The sequence below is a fragment of the Panulirus ornatus genome, chromosome 2, assembly GCF_036320965.1.
Source record: "Panulirus ornatus isolate Po-2019 chromosome 2, ASM3632096v1, whole genome shotgun sequence".
NCBI classification, from domain to species: domain Eukaryota; kingdom Metazoa; phylum Arthropoda; class Malacostraca; order Decapoda; family Palinuridae; genus Panulirus; species Panulirus ornatus.
The window spans coordinates 65,425,108-65,451,945 of NC_092225.1; the positions used below are offsets into that span (position 1 = coordinate 65,425,108).

Genomic DNA, 26,838 nt, shown 5'->3' on the forward strand with positions numbered 1-26,838 from the left:
CAACAAATACATGGAGGGTGTCAGCCAGAACCAGACGCAGGTGTCGTACTTCTGGCAGCGCCTTAAGACATTCTGGCATTGGTAAGTGTCTTGCCTTCACTACAGATAATGTCATGATAATCCACGTAGGGACTACAACACTTTTAGATACATATATTGTTACGAATTTTATCCTATCCTGGCAGAGATAGCCAATTCCTTTTTGTTACACAACTCAAGATAACACTCTCTTAAAGTCATGGAACTATTTCAAACACCAGCATCAAAACTACTTATAATGCAAGAACTAAAGAGCACAAAATAAAAAAACATGAATCAGGCACAAATCACTTACGATAACACTGGACATGAGTTTAACATTCCAGGAAAGATTTCAAACCAGATCTCTTTCCTTTATGACAATTTATTTTCGATAACATGATTCAAGATACACTTATTGTTAGACACTTCTATGACAAGTTACAACACTATATGACACTCGAAACGAAATGACAGAGGCAGTTCACCACCGTAGAATCTATATCGCGCACTTCACTCTGGCTACGGCTTTGGGAGAGAGGGAAAACCACTTACCTCGCTGGGCTAGAGAGGAATCGAGGCTCAGCGGGTGTCAGAGGTTTTTATCACAAGTAGGAACGACTTGTGTCCGCCCTTTTGCACTATACTGCCACCCTTGATTAGCTATCGGCCTAGAGTCCATTTGTGATTGGAGGAGGGTGGCTCCAAATGCCACTCCTACTTTGCTGGAGGGCCTCAGATCCGGCGGTGATTGAGGAGGGGCTATGGTGAAACTGCTGGTTGGTTGGAAGATCCATCGCATGTTTACCAAATGGCGTCCTAGCTACATCTCTTCGTTGTATCTCAACTGATTGTCATATTCCTCTCTTGTGTCTCCCCTGATTATGAAATTAAATCACAAAAGTGCACTTGGAAACTTATCGTGTTTTACTTTCCCCGTGGACTCATAAGAATATACGTCAACACGCGCAAAATTGTGAGAGAGCAGAAAACTGTGTTAAAATGGTTTGGTCACATGGAGAGAATGAGTTAGAAAAGATTGACAAAGAGGATATAAGTGTCGGAGGTGGAGGGAACGAGGGGAAGTGGGAGACCAAATTGGAGATGGGAAGATGGAGTGAAAAAGATTTTGAGCGATCCGGGCCTAAACATGCAGGAGAGTGAAAGGCATGCAAGAAATACTGTGAATTGGAACGAAGCGGTATACCGAGGTCGCCATGCTGTCAATGGATTGAACCAGGGCATGTGAAGCGTCTGGGGTATACCATGGTAAGTTTTGTGGGGCCTGGATGTGGAAAGGGAGCTGTGGTTTCAGTGTATCATACATGACACATGAGACTGAGTTCGAACGAATGTGTCGTTTGTTATCTTTTCCTAGCACTACCTCGCACGCGTGCGGGGGGAGAGGATGTCATTGCATGGGTGGCGGGTAGCGACGGGAATGAATAAAGTAAGTATGAATTATGTATATATATATATATATATATATATATATATATATATATATATATATATATATATATATATATATATATATATATATATATATATATATATATATATATATATATATCCCTGGGGAATGGGGAGAAAGAATACTTCCCACGTATTCCCTGCGTGTCGTAGAATGCGACTAAAAGGGAAGGGAGCGGGAGGCTGCAAATCCTCCCCTTTCGTTTTTTTTTTTTTCTATTTTCCAAAAGAAGGAACAGAGAAAGGGGCCAGTTGAGGATATTCCCTCAAAGGCCCAGTCATCTGTTTTTAACATAACCTCGCTTTCGCGGGAAATGGCGAATACCATGAAAAAAAAAAAATATATATATATATATATATATATATATATATATATATATATATATATATATATATATATATATATATATATATATATGTATAAATAATTTTTTTTTTATTTTGCTTTGTCGCTGTCTCCCGGTTTGCAAGGTAGCGCAAGGAAAGAGACGGAAGAAATGGCCCAACCCACCCCCATACACATGTATATACATACACGTCCACACACGCAAATATACATACCTATACATCTCAATGTACATATATATATACACACACAGACACATGCATATATACCCATGTACACAATTCACACTGTCTGTCTTTATTCATTCCCATCGCCACCTCGCCACACATGGAATACCATCCCCCTCCCCCCTCATGTGTGCGAGGTAGCGCTAGGAAAAGACAACAAAAGACTCCATTCGTTCACACTCAGTCTCTAGCTGTCATGCAATAATGCCCGAAACCACAGCTCCCTTTCGACATCCAGGCCCCACAAAACTTTCCATGGTTTACCCCAGACGCTTCACATGCACTGATTCAATCCACTGACAGAACGTCAACCCCGGTATACCAAATCGATCCAATTCACTCTATCCCTTGCCCTCCTTTCACCCTCCTGCATGTTCAGGCCCCGATCACTCAAAATCTTTTTCACTCCATCTTTCCACCTCCAATTTGGTCTCCCACTTCTCCTCGTTCCCTCCACCTCCGACATATATATCCTCTTCGTCAATCTTTCCTCACTCATTCTCTCCAAGTGCCCAAACCATTTCAAAACATCCTCTTCTGCTTTCTCAACCACGCTCTTTTTATTTCCACACATCTCTCTTACCCTTACGTTACTTACTCGATCAAACCACCTCACACTACACTTTGTCCTCAAACATCTCATTTCCAGCACATCTGCCCTCCTCCGCACAACTCTATCCATAGCCCACGCCTCGCAACCATAAAGCATTGTTGGAACCACTATTCCTTCAAACATACCCATTTTTGCTTTCGGAGATAATGTTCTCGACTTCCACACATTCATCAAGGCTCCCTGGATTTTCGCCCCCTCCTCCACCCTATGATTCACTTCCGCTTCCATAGTTCCATCCGCTGCCAGATCCACTCCCAGATATCTAATACACTTTTCTTCTTCCAGTTTTTCTCCATTCAAACTTACCTCCCAATTGACTTGTCCCTTAACCCTACTTTACCTAATAACCTTGCTCTTATTCACATTTACTCTTAACTTTCTTCTTTCACACACTTTACCAAACTCAGTCACCAGCTTCTGCAGCTTCTCACATGAATCAGCCACCAGCGATGTATCATCAGCGAACAACAACTGACTCACTTCCCAAGCTCTCTCATCCTCAACAGACTTCATACTTGCCCCTCTTTCCAAAACTCTTGCATTCACCTCCCTAACAACCCCATCCATAAACAAATTAAACAACCATGGAGACCACACACCCCTGCCGCAAACCTACATTCACTGAAAACCAATCACTTTCCTCTCTTCCTACACGTACACATGCCTTAAATCCTCGATAAAAACTTTTCACTGCTTCTAACAACTTGCCTCCCACACCATATATTCTTAATACCTTCCACAGAGCATCTCTATCAACTCTATCATATGCCTTCTCCAGATCCATAAATGCTACATACAAATCCATTTGCTTTTCTAAGTATTTCTCACATACATTCTTCAAAGCAAACTCCTGATCCAAACATCCTCTACAACTTCTGAAACCACACTGCTCTTCCCCAATCCGATGCTCTGTACATGCCTTCACCCTCTCAATCAACACCCTCCCATATAATTTACCAGGAATACTCAACAAACTTATACCTCTGTAATTTGAGCACTCACTCTTATCCTCTTTGCCTTTGTACAATGGCACTATGCACGCATTCCGCCAATCCTCAGGCACCTCACCATGAGTCATACATACATTAGATAACCTTACCAACCAGTCAACAATACAGTCACCCCCTTTTTGATAAATTCCACTGCAATACCATCCAAACCTGCTGCCTTGCCGGCTTTCATCTTCCGCAAAGCTTTTACTACCTCTTCTCTGTTTACCAAATCATTTTCCCTAACCCTCTCACTTTGCACACCACCTCGACCAAAACACCCTATATCTGCCACTCTATCATCAAACACATTCAACAAACCTTCAAAATACTCACTCCATCTCCTCACATCACCACTACTTGTTATCACATCCCCATTAGCGCCCTTCACTGAAGTTCCCATTTGCTCCCTTGTCTTACGCACTTTATTTACCTCCTTCCACAACATCTTTTTATTCTCCCTAAAATTTAATGATACTCTCTCACCCCAACTCTCATTTGCCCTCTTTTTCACCTCTTGCACCTTTCTCTTGACCTCCTGTCTCTTTCTTTTATACATCTCCCACTCAATTGCATTTTTTCCCTGCAAAAATCGTCCAAATGCCTCTCTCTTCTCTTTCACTAATATTCTTACTTCTTCATCCCACCACTCACTACCCTTTCTAATCAACCCACCTCCCACGCTTCTCATGCCACAAGCATCTTTTGCGCAACCCATCACTGATTCCCTAAATACATCCCATTCCTCCCCCACTTCCCTTACTTCCATTGTTCTCACCTTTTTCCATTTTGTACTCAGTCTCTCTTGGCACTTCCTCACACAAGTCTCCTTCCCAAGCTCACTTACTCTCACCACCCTCTTCACCCCAACATTCACTCTTCTTTTCTGAAAACCCATACAAATCTTCACCTTAACCTCCACGAGATAATGATCAGACATCCCTCCAGTTGCACCTCTCAGCACATTAACATCCAAAAGTCTCTCTTTCGCACGCCTGTCAATTAACACGTAATCCAATAACTCTCTCTGGCCATCTCTCCTACCTACATACGTATACTTATGTATATCTCTCTTTTTAAACCAGGTATTCCCAATCACCAGTCCTTTTTCAGCACATAAATCTACAAGCTCTTCACCATTTCCATTTACAACACTGAACACCCCATGTATACCAATCATTCCGTCAACAGCCACATTACACACCTTTGCATTCAAATCAACCATCAAAACTACTAACACACTCATTCAGCTGCTCCCAAAACACTTGCCTCTCATGATCTTTCTTCTCATGCCCAGGTGCATATGCACCAATAATCACCCATCTCTCTCCATCAACTTTCAGTTCTACCCATATCAATCTAGAGTTTACTTTCTTACACTCTATCACATACTCCCACCACTCCTGTTTCAGGTTAGGGAAAATGATTTGGTAAACAGAGAAGCGGTAGTAAAAGCTTTGCGGAAGATGAAAGCCGACAAGGCAGTAGTTTTGGATGGTATTACAGTGGAATTTATAGAAAAAAAAAAGGGGTGATTGTATTGTTGACTGGTTGGTAAGGTTATCTAATGTATGTATGATTCATGGTGAGGTGCCTGAGGATTGGCGGAATGCGTGCATAGTGCCATTGTAAAAAGACAAAGGGGACAAAGGTGAGTGCTCAAATTAAAGAGGTATAAGTTTGTTGAGTATTCCTGGTAAATTATATGGGAGGGTATTGATTGAGAGGGTGAAGGCATGTACAGAGCATCCGATTGGGGAAGAGCAGTGTGGTTTCAGAAGTGGTAGAGGATGTGTGGATCAGGTGTTTCCTTTGAGGAATGTATGTGAGAAATACTTAGAAAAGCAAATGGATTTGTATGTAGCATTTATGGATCTGGAGAAGGCATATGATAGAGTTGATAGAGATGCTCTGTAGAAGGTTTTAAGAATATATGGTGCGGGAGGAAAGTTGTTAGAAGCAGTCAAAAGTTTTTATCGAGGATGTAAGGCATTTTTACGTGTAGGAAGAGAGGAAAGTGGTTGGTTCTCAGTGAATGTAGGTTTGCGGCAGGGGTGTGTGATGTCTCCATTGCTGTTTAATTTGTTTATGGATGGGGTTGTTAGGGAGGTGAATGCAAGAGTTTTGGAAAGAGGGGCAAGTATGCAGTCTGTTGGGGATGAGAGAGCTTGGGAAGTGAGTCAGTTGTTGTTCGCTGATGATACAGCGCTGGTGGCTGATTCATGTAAGAAACTGCTGGTGACTGAGTTTGGTAAAGTGTGTGAAAGAAGAATGTTGAGAGTAAATGTGAATAAGAGCAAGGTTATTAGGTTCACTAGGGTTGAGGGTCAAGTCAATTGGGAGGTAAGTTTGAATGGAGAAAAACTGGAGGAAGTGAATTGTTTTAGATATCTGGGAGTGGATAGGGTGGTGGAGGGGGCGAAAATTCTGGGAGCCTTGAAGAATGTGTTGAAGTCGAGAACATTGTCTCGGAAAGCAAAAATGGGTATGTCTGAAGGAATAGTGATTCCAACAATGTTGTATGGTTGCGAGGCGTGGGCTATGGATAGAGTTGTGCGCAGGAGGGTGGATGTGCTGGAAATGAGATGTTTGAGGACAATATGTGGTGTGAGGTGGTTTGATCGAGTAAGTAATAATAGGGTAAGAGAGATGTGAGGTAATAAAAAGAGTGTGGTTGAGAGATCAGAAGAGGGTGTTTTGAAATGGCTTGGTCACATGGAGAGGATGAGTGAGGAAAGATTGACGAAGAGGATATATGTGTCGGAGGTGGAGGGAACAAGGGGAAGTGGGAGACCAAATTGGAGGTGGAAAGATGGAGTGAAAAAGATTTTGAGTGATCGGGGCCTGAACAAGCAGGAGGGTTGAAAGGCATGCAAGGAATAGAGTGAATTGGAACGATGTGGTATACCGGGATCGACGTGCTGTGAATGGATTGAACCAGGGCATGTGAAGCGTCTGGGGTAAACCATAGAAAGCTGTGTGGGGCCTGAATGTGGAAAGGGAGCTGTGGTTTCGGTGTTTTATTACATGACAGCTAAAGGCTGAGTGTGAACGATTGGGGCCTTTGTTGTCTTTTCCTAGCGCTACCTCGCACACATGAGGGGTGAGGGGGTTGTTATTTCATGTGTGGCGAGGTGGCGATGAAAATGAATAAAGGCAGATAGTATGAATTATGTACATGTGTATATATGTATATGTCTATGTGTATATATATGTATACGTTGAGATGTATAGGTATGTACATTTGCTTGTGTGGACGTGTATATATATACATGTGTATGTGGGTGGGTTGGGCCATTCTTTCGTCTGTTTCCTTGCCCTACCTCGCTAACGCGGGAGACAGCGACAAAGCAATATATATATATGCATATATATATATATATATATATATATATATATATATATATATATATATATATATATATATATATATATATATTATTTATCTTATTTTGCTTTGTCGCTGTCTCCCGCGTTTGCGAGGTAGCGCAAGGAAACAGACGAAAGAAATGGCCCAACCCACACCCATACACAATGTATACACACACACACGTCCACACACGCAAATATACATACCTAAACATCTCAATGTACACATATATATACATACACAGACACATACATATATACCCATGCACACAATTCACACTGTCTGCCCCCATTCACTCCCATCGCCACCTCGCCACACATGGAATACCATCCCCCTCCCCCCTCATGTGTGCGAGGTAGCACTAGGAAAAGACAACAAAGGCCCCATTCGTTCACACTCAGTCTCTAGCTGCCACGCAATAATGCCCGAAACCACAGCTCCCCCTCCACATCCAGGCCCCACACAACTTTCCATAGTTTACCCCAGACGCTTCACATGCCCTGATTTAATCCACTGACAGCACGTCAACCCCGGTATACCACATCGATCCAATTCACTCTATTCCTTGCTCTCCTTTCACCCCCCTGCATGCTCAGGCCCCGATCACACAAAATCTTTTTCACTCCATCTTTCCACCTCCATATATAAATATATATATATATATATATATATATATATATATATATATATATATATATATATATATATATATATATATATATATATATAAATATTTATATATATATATATATATATATATATATATATATATATTCTTTCATACTATTCACCATTTCCCGCATTAGCAAGGTTGCGTTAAGAACAGAGGACTGGACCTTTGAGGGAATATCCTCACCTGGCCCCCTTCTCTGTCCCTTCTTTTGGAAAATTAAAAAAAAACGAGAGGGGAGGATTTCCAGCCCCCCCGCTCCCTTCCCTTTTAGTCGCCTTCTACGACACGCAGGGAATACGTGGGAAGTATTCTTTCTCCCCTATCCCCAGGGATATAATATATATATATATATATATATATATATATATATATATATATATATATATATATATATATATATATATATATATATATATATATATATATGTTCCCTGGGGATAGGGGAGAAAGAATACTTCCCACGTATTCCCTGCGTGTCGTAGAAGGCGACTAAAAGGGAAGGGAGCGGGGGGCTGGAAATCCTCCCCTCTAGTTTTTTTTTTTTTTTAATTTTCCAAAAGAAGGAACAGAGAAGAGGGCCAGGTGAGGATATTCCCTCAAAGGCCCAGTCCTCTGTTCTTAACGCTACCTCGCTATCGCGGAAAATGGCGAATAGTATGAAAAAAAAAAAAAAGAATATATATATATATATATATATATATATATATATATATATATATATATATATATATATATATATATATATATATGTATATATATTTTTTTTCTTTATATATATATATATATATATATATATATATATATATATATATATATATATATATATATATATATATATATATGCGTCAGTTGGGCGAAGACATCACGAAAGAAGGTGAAAACATTCCTAGTCTCTCGTCCTGAGGTATCTCTCCCGACCAAGGCTAACAACCCTGCTGTCCTTGAGCCACCAAATATCCTTGTGTTCGTATCCCGCTGTGTTTAACGCATTTCCAAACTTCTACAACTCTTTTAAAGATTATTATATTTCTTTCTTAAAAAAAGAAAGAATATATAACAAGTGAAAAACAGCAATTTCAAGAAAGAAACAATTATGAGAATTTTTCAGGAAAGATGTGACAGAAAAATCATAGATGATGATAAAGTCAAGACTCAAAATTTTTTCCTATAAAGAATGGACCAGCCCCTGATCCCCAGCCCGGGGCCATTCTTGGACCCATGTCCTTCAACAAACAGCGCCCCTTCCTTCCCGTCCTTCGCTCACGTTCTTCGCTCAAGTTCAGTATGATCTCGCGTAACGCAATGCAGTCGCAATGCCGCTCTCCGACGTAGCCAAGTACATTCTTCTTCCATATAAAAACATTTGTTCGGTGATCCTGAACTCGTACATGACGATCTACGGCAACGTCTTCAACAGCGAATGGCATCCTTATTTCCTAAGCATTATCGATATCCAGGAGGGAAATAAGTACATGGAACATTCAAGGGAAAACTACATGCAGTATTCATACTTCTGGCAACGAGTGAAGGAAATGTGGTGGCGGTAAGGCATACGGAACTGTTCTAACATCCTCGTTATTTCCTACATAGATGTGTAAAAGCAGAAAAAGTGAAGTTGTCTTACGATGTACTGCTGAGTGATGCATTGTAAGATGATGTTAGAGCTTAGAGGCTACCGGTTCTGTCCAGGTTACTTGAAAGTTTGCTTCTTCCTGACATTAAACTGTAGCCCTAACCGACTTGCTACACTCGCTTCTGTCGTTGTAACTTTCCATCGACGTTTGCCAGTGTTGTCTTCACTCATCCCAACTCATTCTATGATGCCATTCTTCAGGGGTTCCAGTTTCAGTACTTCTGAGCATCTCTCGTGCCTTCCATACCACCTTACCTTGTTATTTTCCTTTATTTCTAATACAGATGCAACATTCAAATGTTCTCTTATATGTATGATTCTTATATATTCCTTTAACATCTCTGATCTTGCATGTAAGTGACCACGTCTGTGTTCCATATAATAAAATAGGTCTTAGAATTGTTTTGTATTTCAGTAGTACATTGTACTTCAATTCGGGTATAGCATACTGAAGTTTGCATCATTTATGATAATTCTGTTGTTTTTTCATCCCTATCCGTTGTATTTTTTCTCCACTGAATATATAAGGTCACTTGCAGCAAATGGTCTTCTAAATACGTGTTACATTTTTTTTCTGTTTCTAATAATAATTATATTACGGATCTTAGAAGGGTTATGTCACGAGTCACAATATTTTTCATTATTTAATTATTCACTTCGGGGCTCATGTACTAAGCACATTAGAAGATCATGTTTACCACCTGGGCTGCTGCAGTGAACATTGTTAATGATGATATCGTGTATTACGCGTTCAACATTATATGCTGGTGACATTTAGTATCTGTCGAATACCTTCGATATAGGGTTCTCATGGGCCAGTGGACGTAGTATGCTGAGAAACCGTGATGGTCAAAACCTTTGCTTGAGTATCCATTGCTTATACGTAGATGTTTACTCCTTGATATTTCAACGTCAAAAAGTGTCCATCAAGAACTATTCTTGTACACATGGCGTGTGTATATATATATATATATATATATATATATATATATATATATATATATATATATATATATTATTTATTTATTTTATTTTGCTTTGTCGCTGTCTCCCGCGTTTGCGAGGTTGCGCAAGAAAACAGACGAAAGAAATGGCCCAACCCACCCCCGTACACATATATATACATACACGTCCACACACGCAAATATACATACCTAGACATCTCAATGTACACATATATATACACACACAGACATATACATATATACACATGTACATAATTCATACTGTCTGCCTTTATTTGTTCCCTTCGCCACCTCGCCACACATGGAATAACATCCCCCTCCCCCCTCATGTGTGCGAGGTAGCGCTAGGAAAAGACAACAAAGGCCACATTCGTTCACACTCAGTCTCTAGCTGTCATGTAATAATGCCCGAAACCACAGCTCCCTTTCCACATCCAGGTCCCACAGAACTTTCCATGGTTTACCCCAGACGCTTCACATGCCCTGAATCAATCCATTGACAACACGTCGAAAGAGACAGGAGGTCAAGAGAAAGGTGCAAGAGGTGAAAAAGAGGGCAAATGAGAGTTGGGGTGAGAGAGTATCATTAAATTTTAGGGAGAATAAAAAGATGTTCTGGAAGGAGGTAAATAAAGCGCGTAAGACAGGGGAGCAAATGGGAACTTCAGTGAAGGGCGCAAATGGGGAGGTGATAACAAGTAGTGGTGATGTGAGAAGGAGATGGAGTGAGTATTTTGAAGGTTTGTTGAATGTGTTTGATGATAGAGTGGCAGATATAGGGTGTTTTGGTCGAGGTGGTGTGCAAAGTGAGAGGGTTAGGGAAAAATGATTTGGTAAACAGAGAAGAGGTAGTAAAAGCTTTGCGGAAGATGAAAGCCGGCAAGGCAGCAGGTTTGGATGGTATTGCAGTGGAATCTATTAAAAAAGGGGGTGGCTATTGTTGACTGGTTGGTAAGGTTATTTAATGTATGTATGATTCATGGTGAGGTGCCTGAGGATTGGCGGAATGCGTGCATAGTGCCATTGTACAAAGACAAAGAGGATAAGAGTGAGTGCTCAAATTACAGAGGTATAAGTTTGTTGAGTATTCCTGGTAAATTATATGGGAGGGTATTGATTGAGAGGGTGAAGGCATGTACAGAGCATCAGATTGGGAAGAGCAGTGTGGTTTCAGAATTGGTAGAGGATGTGTGGATCAGGTGTTTGCTTTGAAGAATGTATGTGAGAAATACTTAGAAAAGCAAATGGATTTGTATGTAGCATTTATGGATCTGGAGAAGGCATATGATAGAGTTGATAGAGATGCTCTGTGGAAGATATTAAGAATATATGGTGTGGGAGGCAAGTTGTTAGAAGCAGTCAAAAGTTTTTATCGAGGATGTAAGGCATGTGTACGTATAGGAAGAGAGGAAAGTGATTGGTTCTCAGCGCATGTAGGCTTGCGGCAGGAGTGTGTGATGTCTCCATGGTTGTTTAATTTGTTAATGGATGGGGTTGTTAGGGAGGTGAATGCAAGAGTTTTGGAAAGAGGGGCAAGTATGCAGTCTGTTGTGGATGAGAGGGCTTAGGAAGTGAGTCAGTTGTTGTTCGCTGATGATACGTCGCTGGTGGCTGATTCATGTGAGAAACTGCAGAAGCTGGTGACTGAGTTTGGTAAAGTGTGTGAAAGAAGAAAGTTGAGAGTAAATGTGAATAAGAGTAAGGTTATTAGGTACAGTAGGGTTGAGGGTCAAGTAAATTAGGAGGTAAGTTAGAATGGAGAAAACTTGGAGGAATTGAAGTGTTTTAGATATCTTGGAGTGGATTTGGCAGCGGATGGAACCATGGAAGCGAAAGTGAATCATAGGGTGGGGGAGGGGGCGATAATCCTGGGAGCCTTGAAGAATGTGTGGAAGTCGAGAACATTATCTCGGAAAGCAAAAATGGGTATGTTTGAAGGAATAGTGGTTCCAACAATGTTGTATGGTTGCGAGGCGTGGGCTATGGATAGAGTTGTGCGCAAGAGGGTGGATGTGCTGGAAATGAGATGTTTGAGGACAATATGTGGTGTGAGATGGTTTGATCGAGTAAGTAATAATAGGGTAAGAGAGATGTGTGGTAACAGAAAGAGTGTGGTTGAGAGAGCAGAAGAGTGTGTTTTGAAATGGTTTGGTCACATGGAGAGAATGAGTGAGGAAAGATTGACCAAGAGGATATATGTGTCAGAGGTGGAGGGGACGAGAAGTGGGAGACCAAATTGGAGGTGGAAAGATGGAGTTAAAAAGATTTTGAGTGATCGGGGCCTGAACATGCAGGAGGGTGAAAGCTGTGCAAGGAATAGAGTGAATGGGAACGTTGTGGTATACCGGGGTCGACGTGCTGTCAATGGATTGAACCAGGGCATGTGAAGCGTCTGGGGTAGAAAATGGAAAGTTCTGTGGGGCCTGGATGTGGAAAGGGAGCTATGGTTTCGGTGCATTATTACATGACAGCTAGAGACTGAGTGTGAACGAATGTGGCCTTTGTTGCCTTTTCCTTGCGCTACCTCGCACACATGAGGGGGGAGGGTGTTGTTATTGCATGTGTGGCGGGGTGGCGATGGGAATGAATAAAGGCAGACAGTATAAATTATGTACATGGGTATATATATATATGTCTGTGTGTTTATATATATGTATACATTGAGATGTATAGGTATGTATATGTGCTGTGTGTGGACGTGTATGTATATACATGTGTATGTGGGTAGGTTGGGTCATTCTTTCGTTTGTTTCCTTGCGCTACCTCGCTAACGCTGGAGACAGCGACAAAGCAAAATACATATATATATATGTATATATATATATGTATATATATATATATATATATATATATATATATATATATATATATATATATATATATATATATATATATATATATATATATATATATATATATATATATATATATATATACGTTGAAATGTAGATGCATGTATATGTATATTTCCCAGGAATACTCAACAAACTTATACATCTGTAATTTGAACACTCACCTTTATCCTATTTGCCTTTGTACAATGGCACTATGCATGCATTCCGCCAATCCACAGGCACTTCACCATGAGCATTACATATGTTGAATATCCTCACCAACCAGTCAACAACACAGTCACCCCCTTTTTAAATAAATTCTACTGCAATGCCATCCGCCTTGCCGGCGATCATCTTCCACAAAGCTTTCACTACCTCTTCTCTGTTTACCAAATCATTCTCCCTGACCCTTTCACTTCGCACACCACCTCGACCAAAACACCCTATATCTGCCACTCTATCATCTAACACATTCAACAAGCCTTCAAAATACTCAACTCACCTCCTCACATCACCACTACTTGTTATTACCTCCCCATTAGCCCCCTTCACCGATGTTCCCATTTGTTCCCTTGTCTTACCTGCTTCCAAAACATCTTTTTTCTCCCAAAAATTTGATGATACTCTCTCAACCCCTACTCACATTTGCCCTCTTTTTTACCTCTTGCACCTTTCTTTCGACCTTCTACCTCTTTCTTTTATACATCTCCCAGTCATTTCCACTTTCTCCTGCAAATATAGAATCTAGAAGTATGTTTGAAATTTCTTCTTGTTGCAGTAACCTTCAGGAGGTGAGGATCCAGGCAGAATTGAACAAAGCGGCGCCCAACCCTATGGTAGTGCCGCTGGAGGACTTAACGAAGGAGTATCGTCTACTGGACCTGGCCAAGGTGGGCAGACCTCTGGTCATCAACTTCGGCGCCTGTACCTGATCTCCGTTCATGGCCAAACTCCAGGAATTCCGCCAGGTGCAGTAATGGTCTGGTAACAACAGCAGTAGAATTATTCTACTTCATACAAGTATAGTAACAAAAGTAGTAGTTTCAATACATATAATCGTTCTTTATCTCTTTATACTGTCACTTGAAATATAACAAAAGTCAATTTTGTAGCACACAGGTCTCTGTGCAATACTGAGTGAAACGTTCTTTAAGAACAGTAAGATATTGGTTAAAGATGAATTAAGTGATATATATATATATATTTTTTCTTTCTTTTAAACTATTCGCCATTTCCCGCTTTAGCGAGGTAGCATTAAGAACAGAGGACTGGGCCTTTGAGGGAATACCCTCACCTGGCCCCCTTCTCTGTTCCGTCTTTTGGAAAATTAAAAAAAAAAACGAGAGGGGAGGATTTCCAGCCCCCCGCTCCCACCCCTTTTAGTCGCCTTCTACGACACGCAGGGAATACGTGGGAAGTACTCTTAATCCCCTATCCCCAGGGATATATATATATATATATATATATATATATATATATATATATATATATATATATATATATATATATATATATATACATATATATATACGTATATATATATATATATATATATACGTATATATTTATGTATATATATATATATATATATATATATATATATATATATATATATATATATATATACGAATAAAGTGTATATGAACGCGCACCTTCATAGAACATACAAAGCTCCAAATGCCAGGATCGAACCTGGGACCCCTTGTGCAAGAGGCAGGCATGCTAACCGCTAGGCTAAGGGACTGTATAATAGGAAACAACTATTCGAAATACTAAGTACTCGAATACCCTTCGTCTCACAATGGTGAGCAACGGGGTCTATCGGTTGTTTCCGAACAGAACACATAGCCAGCTGATAGGGTTTTACCGAACCTGACTGTACAACGCGGAGTTATATGAATACCAATAAAGTGTATATGAACGCGCACCTTCATAGAACATACAAAGCGTTGTACAGTCAGGTTCGGTAAAACGCTATCAGCTGGCTATGTGTTCTGTTCGGAAACAACCGATAGACCCCGTTGCTCACCATTGTGAGACGAAGGGTATTCGAGTATTCACTCTATTCCTTGCCCTCCTTTCACACTCCTGCATGTTCAGGCCCCGATCACACAAAATCTTTTTCACTCTATCTTTCCACCTTCAATTTGGTCTCCCACTTCTCCTCGTTCCCTCCACCTCCGACACATATATCCTCTTGGTCAATCTTTCCTCACTCATTCTCTCCATGTGCCCAAACCATTTCAAAACACCCGCTTCTGCTCTCTCAACCACGCTCTTTTTATTTCCACACATCTCTCTTACCCTTACGTTACTTACTCGATCAAACCACCTCACACCACACATTGTCCTCAAACATCTCATTTCCAGCACATCTGCCCTCCTCCGCACAACTCTATCCATAGCCCACGCCTCGCAACCATACAACATTGTTGGAACCACTATTCCTTCAAACATACCCATTTTTGCTTTTCGAGATAATGTTCTCGACTTCCACACATTCTTCAAGGCTCCCAGGATTTTCGCCCCCTACCCCACCCTATGATCCACTTCCGCTTCCATGGTTCCATCCGCTGCCAGATCCACTCCCAGATATCTAAAACACTTTACTTCCTCCAGTTTTGCTCCATTTAAACTTACCTCCCAATTGACTTGACCCTTAACCCTACTGTACCTAATACCCTTGCTCTTATTCACATTTACTCTCAACTTTCTTCTTTCACACACTTTACCAAACTCAGTCACCAGCTTCTGCAGTTTCTCACATGAATCTGTCACCAGCGCTGTATCATCAGCGAACAACAACTGACTCACTTCCCAAGCTCTCTCATCCCCAACAGACTTCATACTTGCCCCTCTTTCCAAAACTCTTGCATTTACCTCCCTAACAACCCCATCCATAAACAAATTATACAACCATGGAGACATCACACACCCCTGCCGCAAACCTACATTCACTGAGAACCAATCACTTTCCTCTCTTCCTACACGTACACATGCCTTACATCCTCGATAAAACTTTTCACTGCTTCTAACAACTTGCCTCCCACACCATATATTCTAAATACCTTCCACAGAGCATCTCTATCAACTCTATCATATGCCTTCTCCAGATCCATAAATGCTACATACAAATCCATTTCTAAGTATATATTTTTTTTTTTTCATACTATTCGCTATTTCCCGCGATAGCGAGGTAGCGTTAAGAACAGAGGACTGGGCCTTTGAGGGAATATCCTCACCTGGCCCTCTTCTCTGTTCCTTCTTTTGAAAATTAAAAAAAAAAAATAAAAAAACGAGAGCGGAGGATTTCCAGCCCCCCGCTCCCTTCCCTTTTAGTCGCCTTCTACGACACACAGGGAATACGTGGGAAGTATTCTTTCTCCCCTATCCCCTATCATAGAAGGCGACTAAAAGGGGACGGAGCGGGGGGGCTGGAAATCCTCCCCTCTCATCCTTTTTCCAATTTTCCAAAAGAAGGAACACAGAAGGGGGCCAGGTGAGGACACTCCCTCAAAGGCCCAGTCCTCTGTTATTAACGCCACCCGGCTAACGTGGGAAATGGCGAATAGTATATATATATATATATATATATATATATATATATATATATATATATATATATATATATATATATATATATCCCTGGGGATAGGGGATTAAGAATACTTCCCACGTATTCCCTGCGTGTCGTAGAAGGCGACTAAAAGGGGAGGGAGCGGGGGGCTGGAAATCCTCCCCTCTCGTTTTTTTTTTTTTTTTCTTTTTTTTTTAATTTTCCAAAAGAAGGAACAGAGGAGGCCAGGTGAGGATATTCCAAAAAAGGCCCAGTCCTCTGTTCTTAACGCTACCTCGCTAACGCGGGAAATGGCGAATAGTTTAAAAGAAAAAAAAAGAAAATATATATATATATATATATATATATATATATATATATATATATATATATATATATATATATATATATATATATATATATGTATGTATGTATATAAAGCATCCTTCTATTTTCATTTTTACTTTAAAAACAATATGGTCAAAGAAATGGTAGTTTTAGATGTAAGATATGGGTAACATTTTGTAGTTTAAAAAGATTACTAAGAACGTGTTCGCAGACACGTTCTTGTAACGATCTGATTCATATCATTTTCCGGCTACATAGAATGGAGGTTTAGACTGTTCTTTATGTGTCAACAAACTGTGTATATCAGAATGTTAAGGAAGTATGATAATGCAGATGAGTGCGGAATACAGCGAGGTGGCCGAATTCGTACTTGTCTACATTGACGAGGCTCACCCTACAGATGGCTGGAAGATCGCCGGCAGTTTGTTCGAGCTACCCTCTCACAAGTGAGTATATTTTGTTTACATAGAATTGTTACGGGAGGGGAAGTGAGACAGGTAAAGAGACCTTTGAAATGGAAGAGAAGACTGAAGTATGGACAGGTGTATGGTGTATGTTGTTTGATGATGGTGGGTGATTTTCTGGGGGCATGTATATACTCCGGCAAAGTGGGGTTGTGTATGCATTCATGTTGTACCTTTCATTTTTACAGGAGATTGACAAAGCTGAGCTAAACATTGTTCATTGTGGACATCGATGGATAACCGGATCATCAATGGATAACCGGTGCTTTTAGGCTTCGGGAGATCAAAAGGTGTTCCATGTTTATCCTGCTGTCAAGATTTCAAATTTGTCTCTAATGTGTATCTCGTCTCTAATCATATTTTCTGAGTCGTTTATGATAGGCATGAACCAACTGGTTTATCCATTAGTCGGTTGCGCTGTTCTACGGTGTTTTCAATGTAGGTGGTGCTTTTCATTAATGGCGAATCGGTTAGCCTTATTCAGTGTCCCGTGGAACTTCATCAAGCATGATTTCGTGTCAGCACAAGTATTATCATGGCTCTTACTAGGCGTAATTTTCGGTTCTCTGGAAGGTGCCAGAATCGGTACAGATTGGTCAGGGCCGCTATTCCCTATGGATACGATATGTTATTACACCCCTTGATGTTGAGGTGTGACCCAGGAGTTTGCACTATCGTGCACTGTCTTGTTACCTTTTGTGATTGTCTTTAGGGTTTATTGTTTCTCGTTCCACTATAGTAAATGTGTTTATTCTGAATTTCCCATGTTAATTTCTAATTTGTTTAATCTGGTTGCCTCTAACTGCACGAAACGACTATGTTCTGGCAGTAAGTTATCGGCATAAAAGATGTCTATGCCCGTTGCACAAGTTGCTGGGGTGATATCAGCTGTGTAGATTACAAACAGTGTTGGTGATAGTACGCTTCCCTGGGGAACTCTGCTTTCGTAGAGGAAATCTAGATTATGTCACAAAGCTGATAATAATTTCTGCGGTGGGTTGACTTATCGAGTTGCTAGTAAGTCTTTATGTGATCCCTGGTATGCCTGGTTGTAGCAGTCTGCATTGTAGGCCATTTGTCCACACTGTCAAGAGCTTTGTTTATGTCTCTTTGCATAACTGTACGATCTATTCCATGTCTTCAGGAAATGAAATTTATTTCTTTCTTTGTCACAATTATTGATATCGTGCTTTTGCCTCTCCGGAAGCCACGTTGATTTGGAGCATAGTGTTGTTGTTTACAAGGCGTCCAGTGAACCTTAGGTTTATAACTCCTTCAAAGACCTTTACTGGTACCCACAAGAGAGATATGGGACGGTAGTTCTTAGGGTCCGTTTCTGGCATTCCTGGTTTTGGTTCCCTTTTCCCTCCGGGCTCTTTGACTCTAAGAGGAATGTATCTTATGCATAGCATAACACTGTAGACGTCGAGATGCTGAGAGGGTAGTGAAGTCCTTTTGGAGGTATCGTGCTAGTTTGCCTCTTATCTCAGCTACTTTTCCCTGGGTAGGAGTTTCTGGTTTACTGGATGGCTGTACGAAGTTCCGGCAAGTCTATTGCCCTTGAAAGGAGACAGTTGAGTCTATAGTTTGGTGTGGGGTCGTTCTTTTTCTGTTCCGAGTCAGCCAGATGGTTATTTGTTTATGATCTTGGTTAATGTTCTCCATATGTTCTGGAGTCCCGCCAGTGTTAGACTGGAACCCTACCTGTAGTGGACTAGAGTCCTACCGGTGTTGGACTGGAGTCTTACCAGTACTGGGCTGGAATCCTGCTAGTGTTGGACTAGAGTCCTTGTAATGTGAGGCTTGAGTCTTACCAGTGTTGGGTTTGAGACCTGCCGGAGTTGTACTAGAGTAGAGCCCTACCAGTGTTGGGTAGGAGTCCTGCCACGTCAGTAATATAATCTTACGTCGCAGGACGCTGGAAGACCGAGCGTCAGCGGCGCAGATGATGCTGAAGGAGGAGCCTCAGGGGTGCCCAGTGGTCCTGGACAACATGGAGAACCTGGCCAACAGTGCCTACGCCGCCCTTCCGGAGAGGCTTTACATCGTCCTCGACGGCATCGTCGTCTACAAGGGAGGCATGGGACCCTGGCTGTACAAGGTAGGTTGGCAGTCAGTCTGTTAACTAGCCAGTCGCTCTATAAGAGGAAGTATGGGACCCTTGAAGTCTAAGGGTGGATTACAATTTGATCCGTAGATTATCCAGTTTGTTCACCAGGAATGGAATGGGCCCGGTGGAATTTGAATTAGGTTGGTAGGCAGCTTACTGATTAGCTAGTCATTCTACAAGAGAGATATATAATCTCCCAGGAACTACCAGGGAGGATGGTAGGAAGCCTGCACATCAGCCGATCTGGAAGCAAGATAAGAACTTTAAACGAAGTGGATGTTGTTCCAGTCTTCCTTCCTGACCGACTCCTGCCTTGTATAACGCACGGAACGATATCCATCGCTGACCTTACTAATGTGACACAAGTCTCACACGTTCACATAGCATTGTCTCCTGTTGCAAATCTTCATTGTGCTTCAACTTCACTCAAATGTAAACTGGTCATGTGAGCTTGAGGATAGCCGGACGTGCAAATTTAGTTGGAATATATGTCTGAAAGCTGAAATCGGTTCTGTAAAGGGAAAAGACAGTCCAAAATGTGAAAAAGATGATAGAATCTGTTCTCGACCGTAAGGAATAAACGATAACTTCAATGTCAGGAAAACAAGATTAATTCTTATACCAGTGGAGTCATCCACTGTATCATTTTAACTGCCTCTTTCTTTGGGAGATTTCACTTGGTTTTCACCGGTAGTATGTTGCAGGTCTGCACAACAGAGGTACATCGTAGGTCTGTCTCTACAGGGGTAGTATGATGTAGGTCTATGCAGCAGAAGGATGATGTAGGTCTGTGCAGCAGAAGTATGATGTAGGTCTGTGCAGCAGAAGTATGATGTAGGTTTGTGCAACAGTAGTATGATGTAAGTATGTGCAGCAGAAGTATGATGTAGGTCTGTGCAGCAGAAGTATGATGTAGGTCTGTGCAGCAGAAGTATGATGTAGGTCTGTGCAGCAGTAGTATGATGTAGGTCTGTGCAGCAGAAGTATGATGTAGGTCTGTGCAGCAGTAGTATGATGTAAGTATGTGCATCAGAAGGATGATGTAGGTCTGTGCAGCAGAAGTATGATGTAGGTCTGTGCAGCAGAAGTATGATGTAGGTCTGTGCAGCAGAAGTATGATGTAAGCATGTGCAGCAGTAGTATGATGTAGGTCTGTGCAGCAGAAGTATGATGTAGGTCTGTGCAGCAGTAGTATGATGTAGGTCTGTGCAGCAGTAGTATGACGGCTGCTGCCAACTTTAGTCAAAAGTGCTGTTAATATTCGGTCTTGAGGTAGTTGAGTAATAACAATGATGATGGTAGTATTATATCACTAACAATGATAATAATGGTATTAATGATAACATTTTATCGTTATTATCATTATTATCATTATTACTATTATCATTATTATTATTATCATTATTATTATTAATACTATTATTATTATTGCTATTATTATCATTATTATCATTATTATTATTATTATTATTATCATTATTATTATTATTATTATTATTATTATTATTATTATTATTATTATTATTATTATCATTATTATTATTATCATTATTATTATTATTGTTATTATCATTATAATTATCATTATTATTACTATTATTATTATCATAATTATTATTATTTTTATTATTATTATTATTATTATTATTATTATTATTATTATTATTATTATTATTATTATTATTATCATTATCATTATTGTTGTTATTATTATTATTATCATCATTTACATATCTATTTATTCATCTATCTATTCATTTATTTATATGCTTATTTATTCATTAATGTTTATATTCATTAAACTTAATCGTCATCTCCAGCGTGAGCAAGGTAGCGCAAGAAACAGACGAGGAATGGCCCAACCCACCCACATACTCATATATATACTTAAACGCCCATACACGCACATATGCATACATACAAAACATTTCAACGTACACATACATAAACATACACAGATATGTACATGTATAGGTTTGTTGAATGTGTTTGATGATAGAGTGGCAGATATAGGGTGTTTTGGTTGAAGTGGTGTGCAAAGTGAGAGGGTTAGGGAGAATGGTTTGGTAAACAGAGAAGAGGTAGTAAAAACTTTGCGGAAGATGAAAGCCGGCAAGGCTGCGGGTTTGGATGGTATTGCAGTGGAACTTATTAAAAAAAGTGGGTGACTGTATTGTTCACTGGTTGGTAAGATTATTTAGTGTATGTATGACTCATGGTGAGGTGCCTGAGGATTGGCGGAATGCTTGCATAGTGCCGTTATACAAAGGCAAAGGGGATAAAGGTGAGTTCTCAAACTACATAGGTAAAAGTTTGTTGAGTATTCCTGGGAAATTATATGGGAGGGTATTGACTGAGACGGTGAAGGCATGCACAGAGCATCAGATTGGGGAAGAGTAGTGTGGTTTCAGAAGTGGTAGAGGATGTGTGGATCAGGTGTTTGCTTTGAAGAATGTATGCGAGAAATACTTAGAAAAGCAAATGGATTTGTATGTAGCATTTATGAATCTGGAGAAGGCATATGATTCAGTTGATAGAGATGCTCTGTGGAAGGTATTAAGAATATATGGTGTGGGAGGCGAGTTGTTAGAAGCAGTGAAAAGATTTTATCGAGGATGTAAGGTATGTGTACGTGTAGGAAGAGATGAAAGTGATTGATTCTCAGTGAATGTTGGTTTGCGGCGGGGGTGTGTGATGTCTCCATGGTTGTTTAATTTGCTTATGGTTGGGGTTGTTAGGGAGGTGAATGCAAGAGTTTTGGAAAGAGGGGCAAGTATGCAGTCTGTTGTGATTGCGAAAGCTTGGGAAGTGTCAGTTGTTGTTCGCTGATGATGCAGCGCTGGTGGCTGATTCGGGTGAGAAACTGGAGAAGCTGCTGACTGAGTTTGGTAAAGTGTGTGAAAGAAGAAAGATGAGGGTAAATGTAAATGAGAGCAAGGTTATTAGGTACAGTAGGGTTGAGGGACAAGTCAATAGGAAGGTAAGTTTGAATGGAGACAAACTGGAGGAAGTGAAGAGTTTTAGATATCTGGGAGTGGATCAGGCAGCGGATGGAACCAGGAAGCGGAAGTGAACCATAGGGTGGGGGAGGGGGCCAAAGTTCTGGGAGCGTTGAAGAATGTGTGGAAGTCGAGAACGTTATCTTGGAAAGCAAAAATGGGTATGTTTGAAGGAATAGTGGTTCCAACAATGACATATGGTTGCGAGGCGTGAGCTATAGACAGATCTGTGCGGAGGAGGATGGATGTGCTGGAAATGAGATGTTTGAGGACAATATGTGGTGTGAGGTGGTTTGATCGAGTAAGTAATGAAAGGATAAGAGAGGTGTGTGGTAATAAAAAGAATGTGGTTGAGAGAGCAGAAGAGGGTGTTTTGAAATGGTTTGGTCACATGTAGAGAATGAGCGAGGAAAGATTGACAAAGAGGATATATACGTCAGAGGTGGAGGGACGAGAAGTGGGAGACCAAATTGGAGGTGGAAAGATGGAGTGAAAAAGATTTTGAGTAATCGAGGCCTGAACATGCAGGGGGGTGAAAGGCGTGCAAGTAATAGAGTGAATTGGAACGATGTGGTATACCGGGTTCGACGTGCTGCTGTCAATGGATTGAACCAGGGTATGTGAAGCGTCTGGGGTAAACCATGGAAAGTTCTGTGGGGCCTGGATGTAGAAAGGGAGCTGTAGTTTCGGTGCATTATACATGACAGCTAGAGACTGAGTGTGAACGAATGTGGCCTTTGTTGTGTCTTCCTAGCGCCACCTCGCGCACATGCAAGGGGAGGGGGTTGTTATTTCATGTGTGGCGGGGTGGCGACGGGAATGAATAAGGGCAGACATTATGAATTATGTACATGTGTATATATGTATATGTCTGTGTGTATATATATATATATGTATACGTTGAGATGCATAGGTATGTATATGTGCGTATATGGACGTGTAGGTATATGTATGTGTATGTGGGTGGGTTGGGTCACTCTTTCGTCTGTTTCCTTACGCTACCTCGCTAACGCGGTAGACAGCGACGAAGTATAATAAAAAAAGAAATAGATAAATATATATATATATATATATATATATATATATATATATATATATATATATATATATATATATTCATTATTGTTATTGCTGTTATTATTATTATCATTATCATTATTATCATTAATATTATTGTTATTGATATTATTATTATTATTATTATTATTATTATTATTATTATTATTATTATTATTATTATTATTATTTTTATTAATATCATTTTTATTAATATCATTATTGTTATTATTATCATTATTGATATTATTATTATTGTTATCATTATCATTATTATTATCATTATTATTATCATTATTATTATTATTATTATTACTATTATATTGTTAACGTTATCATTATCATCGTTAATATTATTATCATTATTATCATTATTACTGTTATGAACAGCTAAACGAGGAGTGCTCATCCTCCTGTAAATCTCAGACTGGTGTGTCTAAGTGTGTGTGGATGTAACCAAGATGAGAAGAAAGGAAAGACAGTAGAATGTTTGAGGAAAAAACAGGATGTTCTGGCTCTGAGTGAAACGAAACTTATGGGCAAAGAGAAAGCATGGTTTAGGAATGTTTGAAGAGTAAAGTACGGGGCTGATAGGAGGGCAAAAACTAAGGAAGGGGTAGCACTACTGCTAAATCAGGAACTATGGAAATGTGCGAAAAAGTGTAAGAATGTGAACTTCGGAATGATGTGGATAATGATTAAAGTGGGTTGTGGGAGATTAGTGCTTATGCACCTGGTCATGAGAAGAAAGATGATGAGAGGCAAGTGTTTTGGGAGCAGCTGAATGAAAGTGTCAGCAGCTTTGGTGCAAGACATTCGTCATTAGTGATGGGTGATTTAACTGCAAAAGTGAGTAATGTGACAGTTGAGGGTATAATTAGGGGACATGGGATACCCAATACTGTGAATAAGAATGGTGGGCAGTTAGTGTGTGTGCTGAAAAAGGATTAGTAATTGGAAATACCTGGTTTGAAAAGAGGGACATACAAATGTATATGTGGGTGAGCGGGAAAGATGGTAAGATGGCATCATTGGTTTCCATATAACTGATAGGCTTGCAAAGAAGACTCTTGCATGTGAATGTATTGAGAGGAACAGGTGGTGGAATGTCAGACCTTTATCTGTAGGAGGCAAAGATGAAGTAAATAAGCTTGGAAAAGAACATTGGCAAAAGGTGACAGTAAACGAAGCAAGGGCAGTGGGTGAGGAATGGAAAGTACTTCAAGATATTTAAGGAAGCGGCACTGGTATATGCAAGAGATGTCTGTGGCTTGCAGAGGGTGGAAGATGGGCAGGTGAGAAAGAGTGGTGAGTAGTAGGATGACAAAATGAAGTTGACAGTGAAAGAGAAAAGAGAGGTGTATGGACGGAATTTACAAGGGAGGATTAGAAATGGTTCGAAGACGTATAAAAGAAAACGACAGGAGGTTAAAAGAAAGGTGCAAGGGTTAAAAAAGAGGGCAAATGAGAGTCAGGGGTGAGCGAGTATCAGTAAACTTCAGGGAGAATAAGAAAGAACATGATTCTTTTTGAGAAACATTACACAGCATTCATACAATGTACATTTCATTCCATATATGTATACTGACTGTACTCATTACTAGGCGGTTTCCTTCACAGTGATCAGTGATCCCTCTCTCTCCCTGACAGCTGGGTGAGGTGGAGTCGTGGTTGAAGGACTTCAAGGAAAAGAGCTCAAACAAGGAATAAACCAGCAGCGGAGAGAGAGGCTACGCCCGCCTACCGGCGTCGGCTATGAGTGACAGTTCAGGGAGCTTTACACTAGCCTTATACATCTCTCGAGAACTGTATGAGTAAGATAGGGAGATAAGAAAATCTCTTGAAAAGTGTTACGATCAAACGTATTTTTCAATTAGAACAAGGCAATGTTAGAGATAAGAAACTGAAAACATTGTGAATTATATAAATCAAATGAATGATATGTATTGACCGTTTTGTTTACACTTACAGCATTATTCATACGTTTCTGTGCACTTCATTGGGTATTTTTCCTCTGTATTTCGTGTGCAATTATCACGAAAGAGTTTACAAATTTAGTTAACAAGATGAGGTCTCTTGAGGTATTAGTAGTAGTCTGTTGTAGTCAAGTGCTGGTCAGACTTACGGCTGGAGACCATTAAGATGACGGGCTTGGCTAAAAGGTCTCATATGGCCAGGCTTCGCCCTGATGGTATTGTCAGGTCTCTGTTCATAGGCCTGAGTGACACTTGTCTACATCATTTGACATACGACAGTAAGAGAGCAAAGAGTCGATTTCTTACATTTGTAAAGACATTTTTTTTTGTGTGTTTTAATGGATTCCTTTAGGTATCAACCATTTCCTGAAGGTGGAATTACGTTCTTACAATTTCTACCCGTACGTAGATCAAGTGGGTATTTATAAAGGAAAATAACTCGGCTGGAAATCCTCCCCTCTCATTTTTTTTTTTTTTTTTAATTTTCCAAAAGAAGGAACAGAGGGGGGCCAGGTGAGGATATTCCACAAAGGTCCCAGTCCTCTGTTCTTAACGCTACCTCGCTAATGCGGGAAATGGCGGATAGTTTAAAAGAAAAGAATATATATATATATATATATATATATATATATATATATATATATATATATATATATATATATATATATATTTATATATATATATATATATATATATATATATATATATATATATATATATATATATATATATATATATATATATATATATATATATATATATATATATATATATATATATATATATATATATATATATATATATATATATATATATATATATATATATATGTATATATATATATAATAATAAAAAAAAATATATATATATATATATGTACATATATATATATATATATGTATATCTATATATATATGTATATATATATATATATATATATATATATATATATATATATATATATATATATATATATATATATGTATATATCATATATGACTTTTTATCAGAAAGGAGTTCGATCTTACATTGTCCAGAACTGGTCAAATATATTGTCCAGAGCTGACCAGAGAGAACGTCCAGAATTTATCATTTGTAATGTCTGGAGTTGGCCATATGTAATATCCATAGCTCGCCATGTACAATGTATAGAAATGGTTGGCCACATGTAATATCCATAGCTCGCCA

The 26,838-nt window shown here is 39.7% G+C and overlaps 1 protein-coding gene across 2 annotated transcripts in view; it reads left to right on the forward strand.

Annotated features, from left to right (window-relative positions):
- Positions 1-26,198, forward strand: part of LOC139756762 (thyroxine 5-deiodinase-like) — a 26,452-nt gene extending 254 nt beyond the window's left edge. Inside the window, exons 1-5 of one of the 2 annotated variants that reach the window (XM_071676540.1) lie at positions 1-81; positions 13,920-14,109; positions 17,379-17,491; positions 19,424-19,610; positions 25,325-26,198. The exon at positions 1-81 is cut by the window's left edge and continues 186 nt beyond it. In XM_071676540.1, coding sequence (XP_071532641.1) covers positions 14,083-14,109; positions 17,379-17,491; positions 19,424-19,610; positions 25,325-25,384 — 387 coding nt within the window. In that variant the 5' untranslated portion in view covers positions 1-81; positions 13,920-14,082 and the 3' untranslated portion in view covers positions 25,385-26,198. Of the gene's footprint in view, positions 82-13,919; positions 14,110-17,378; positions 17,492-19,423; positions 19,611-25,324 lie in introns of those variants that run through there. The other variant, XM_071676532.1, reaches the window with a different exon arrangement.
- The last annotated feature ends 640 nt before the right edge of the window (positions 26,199-26,838 follow it).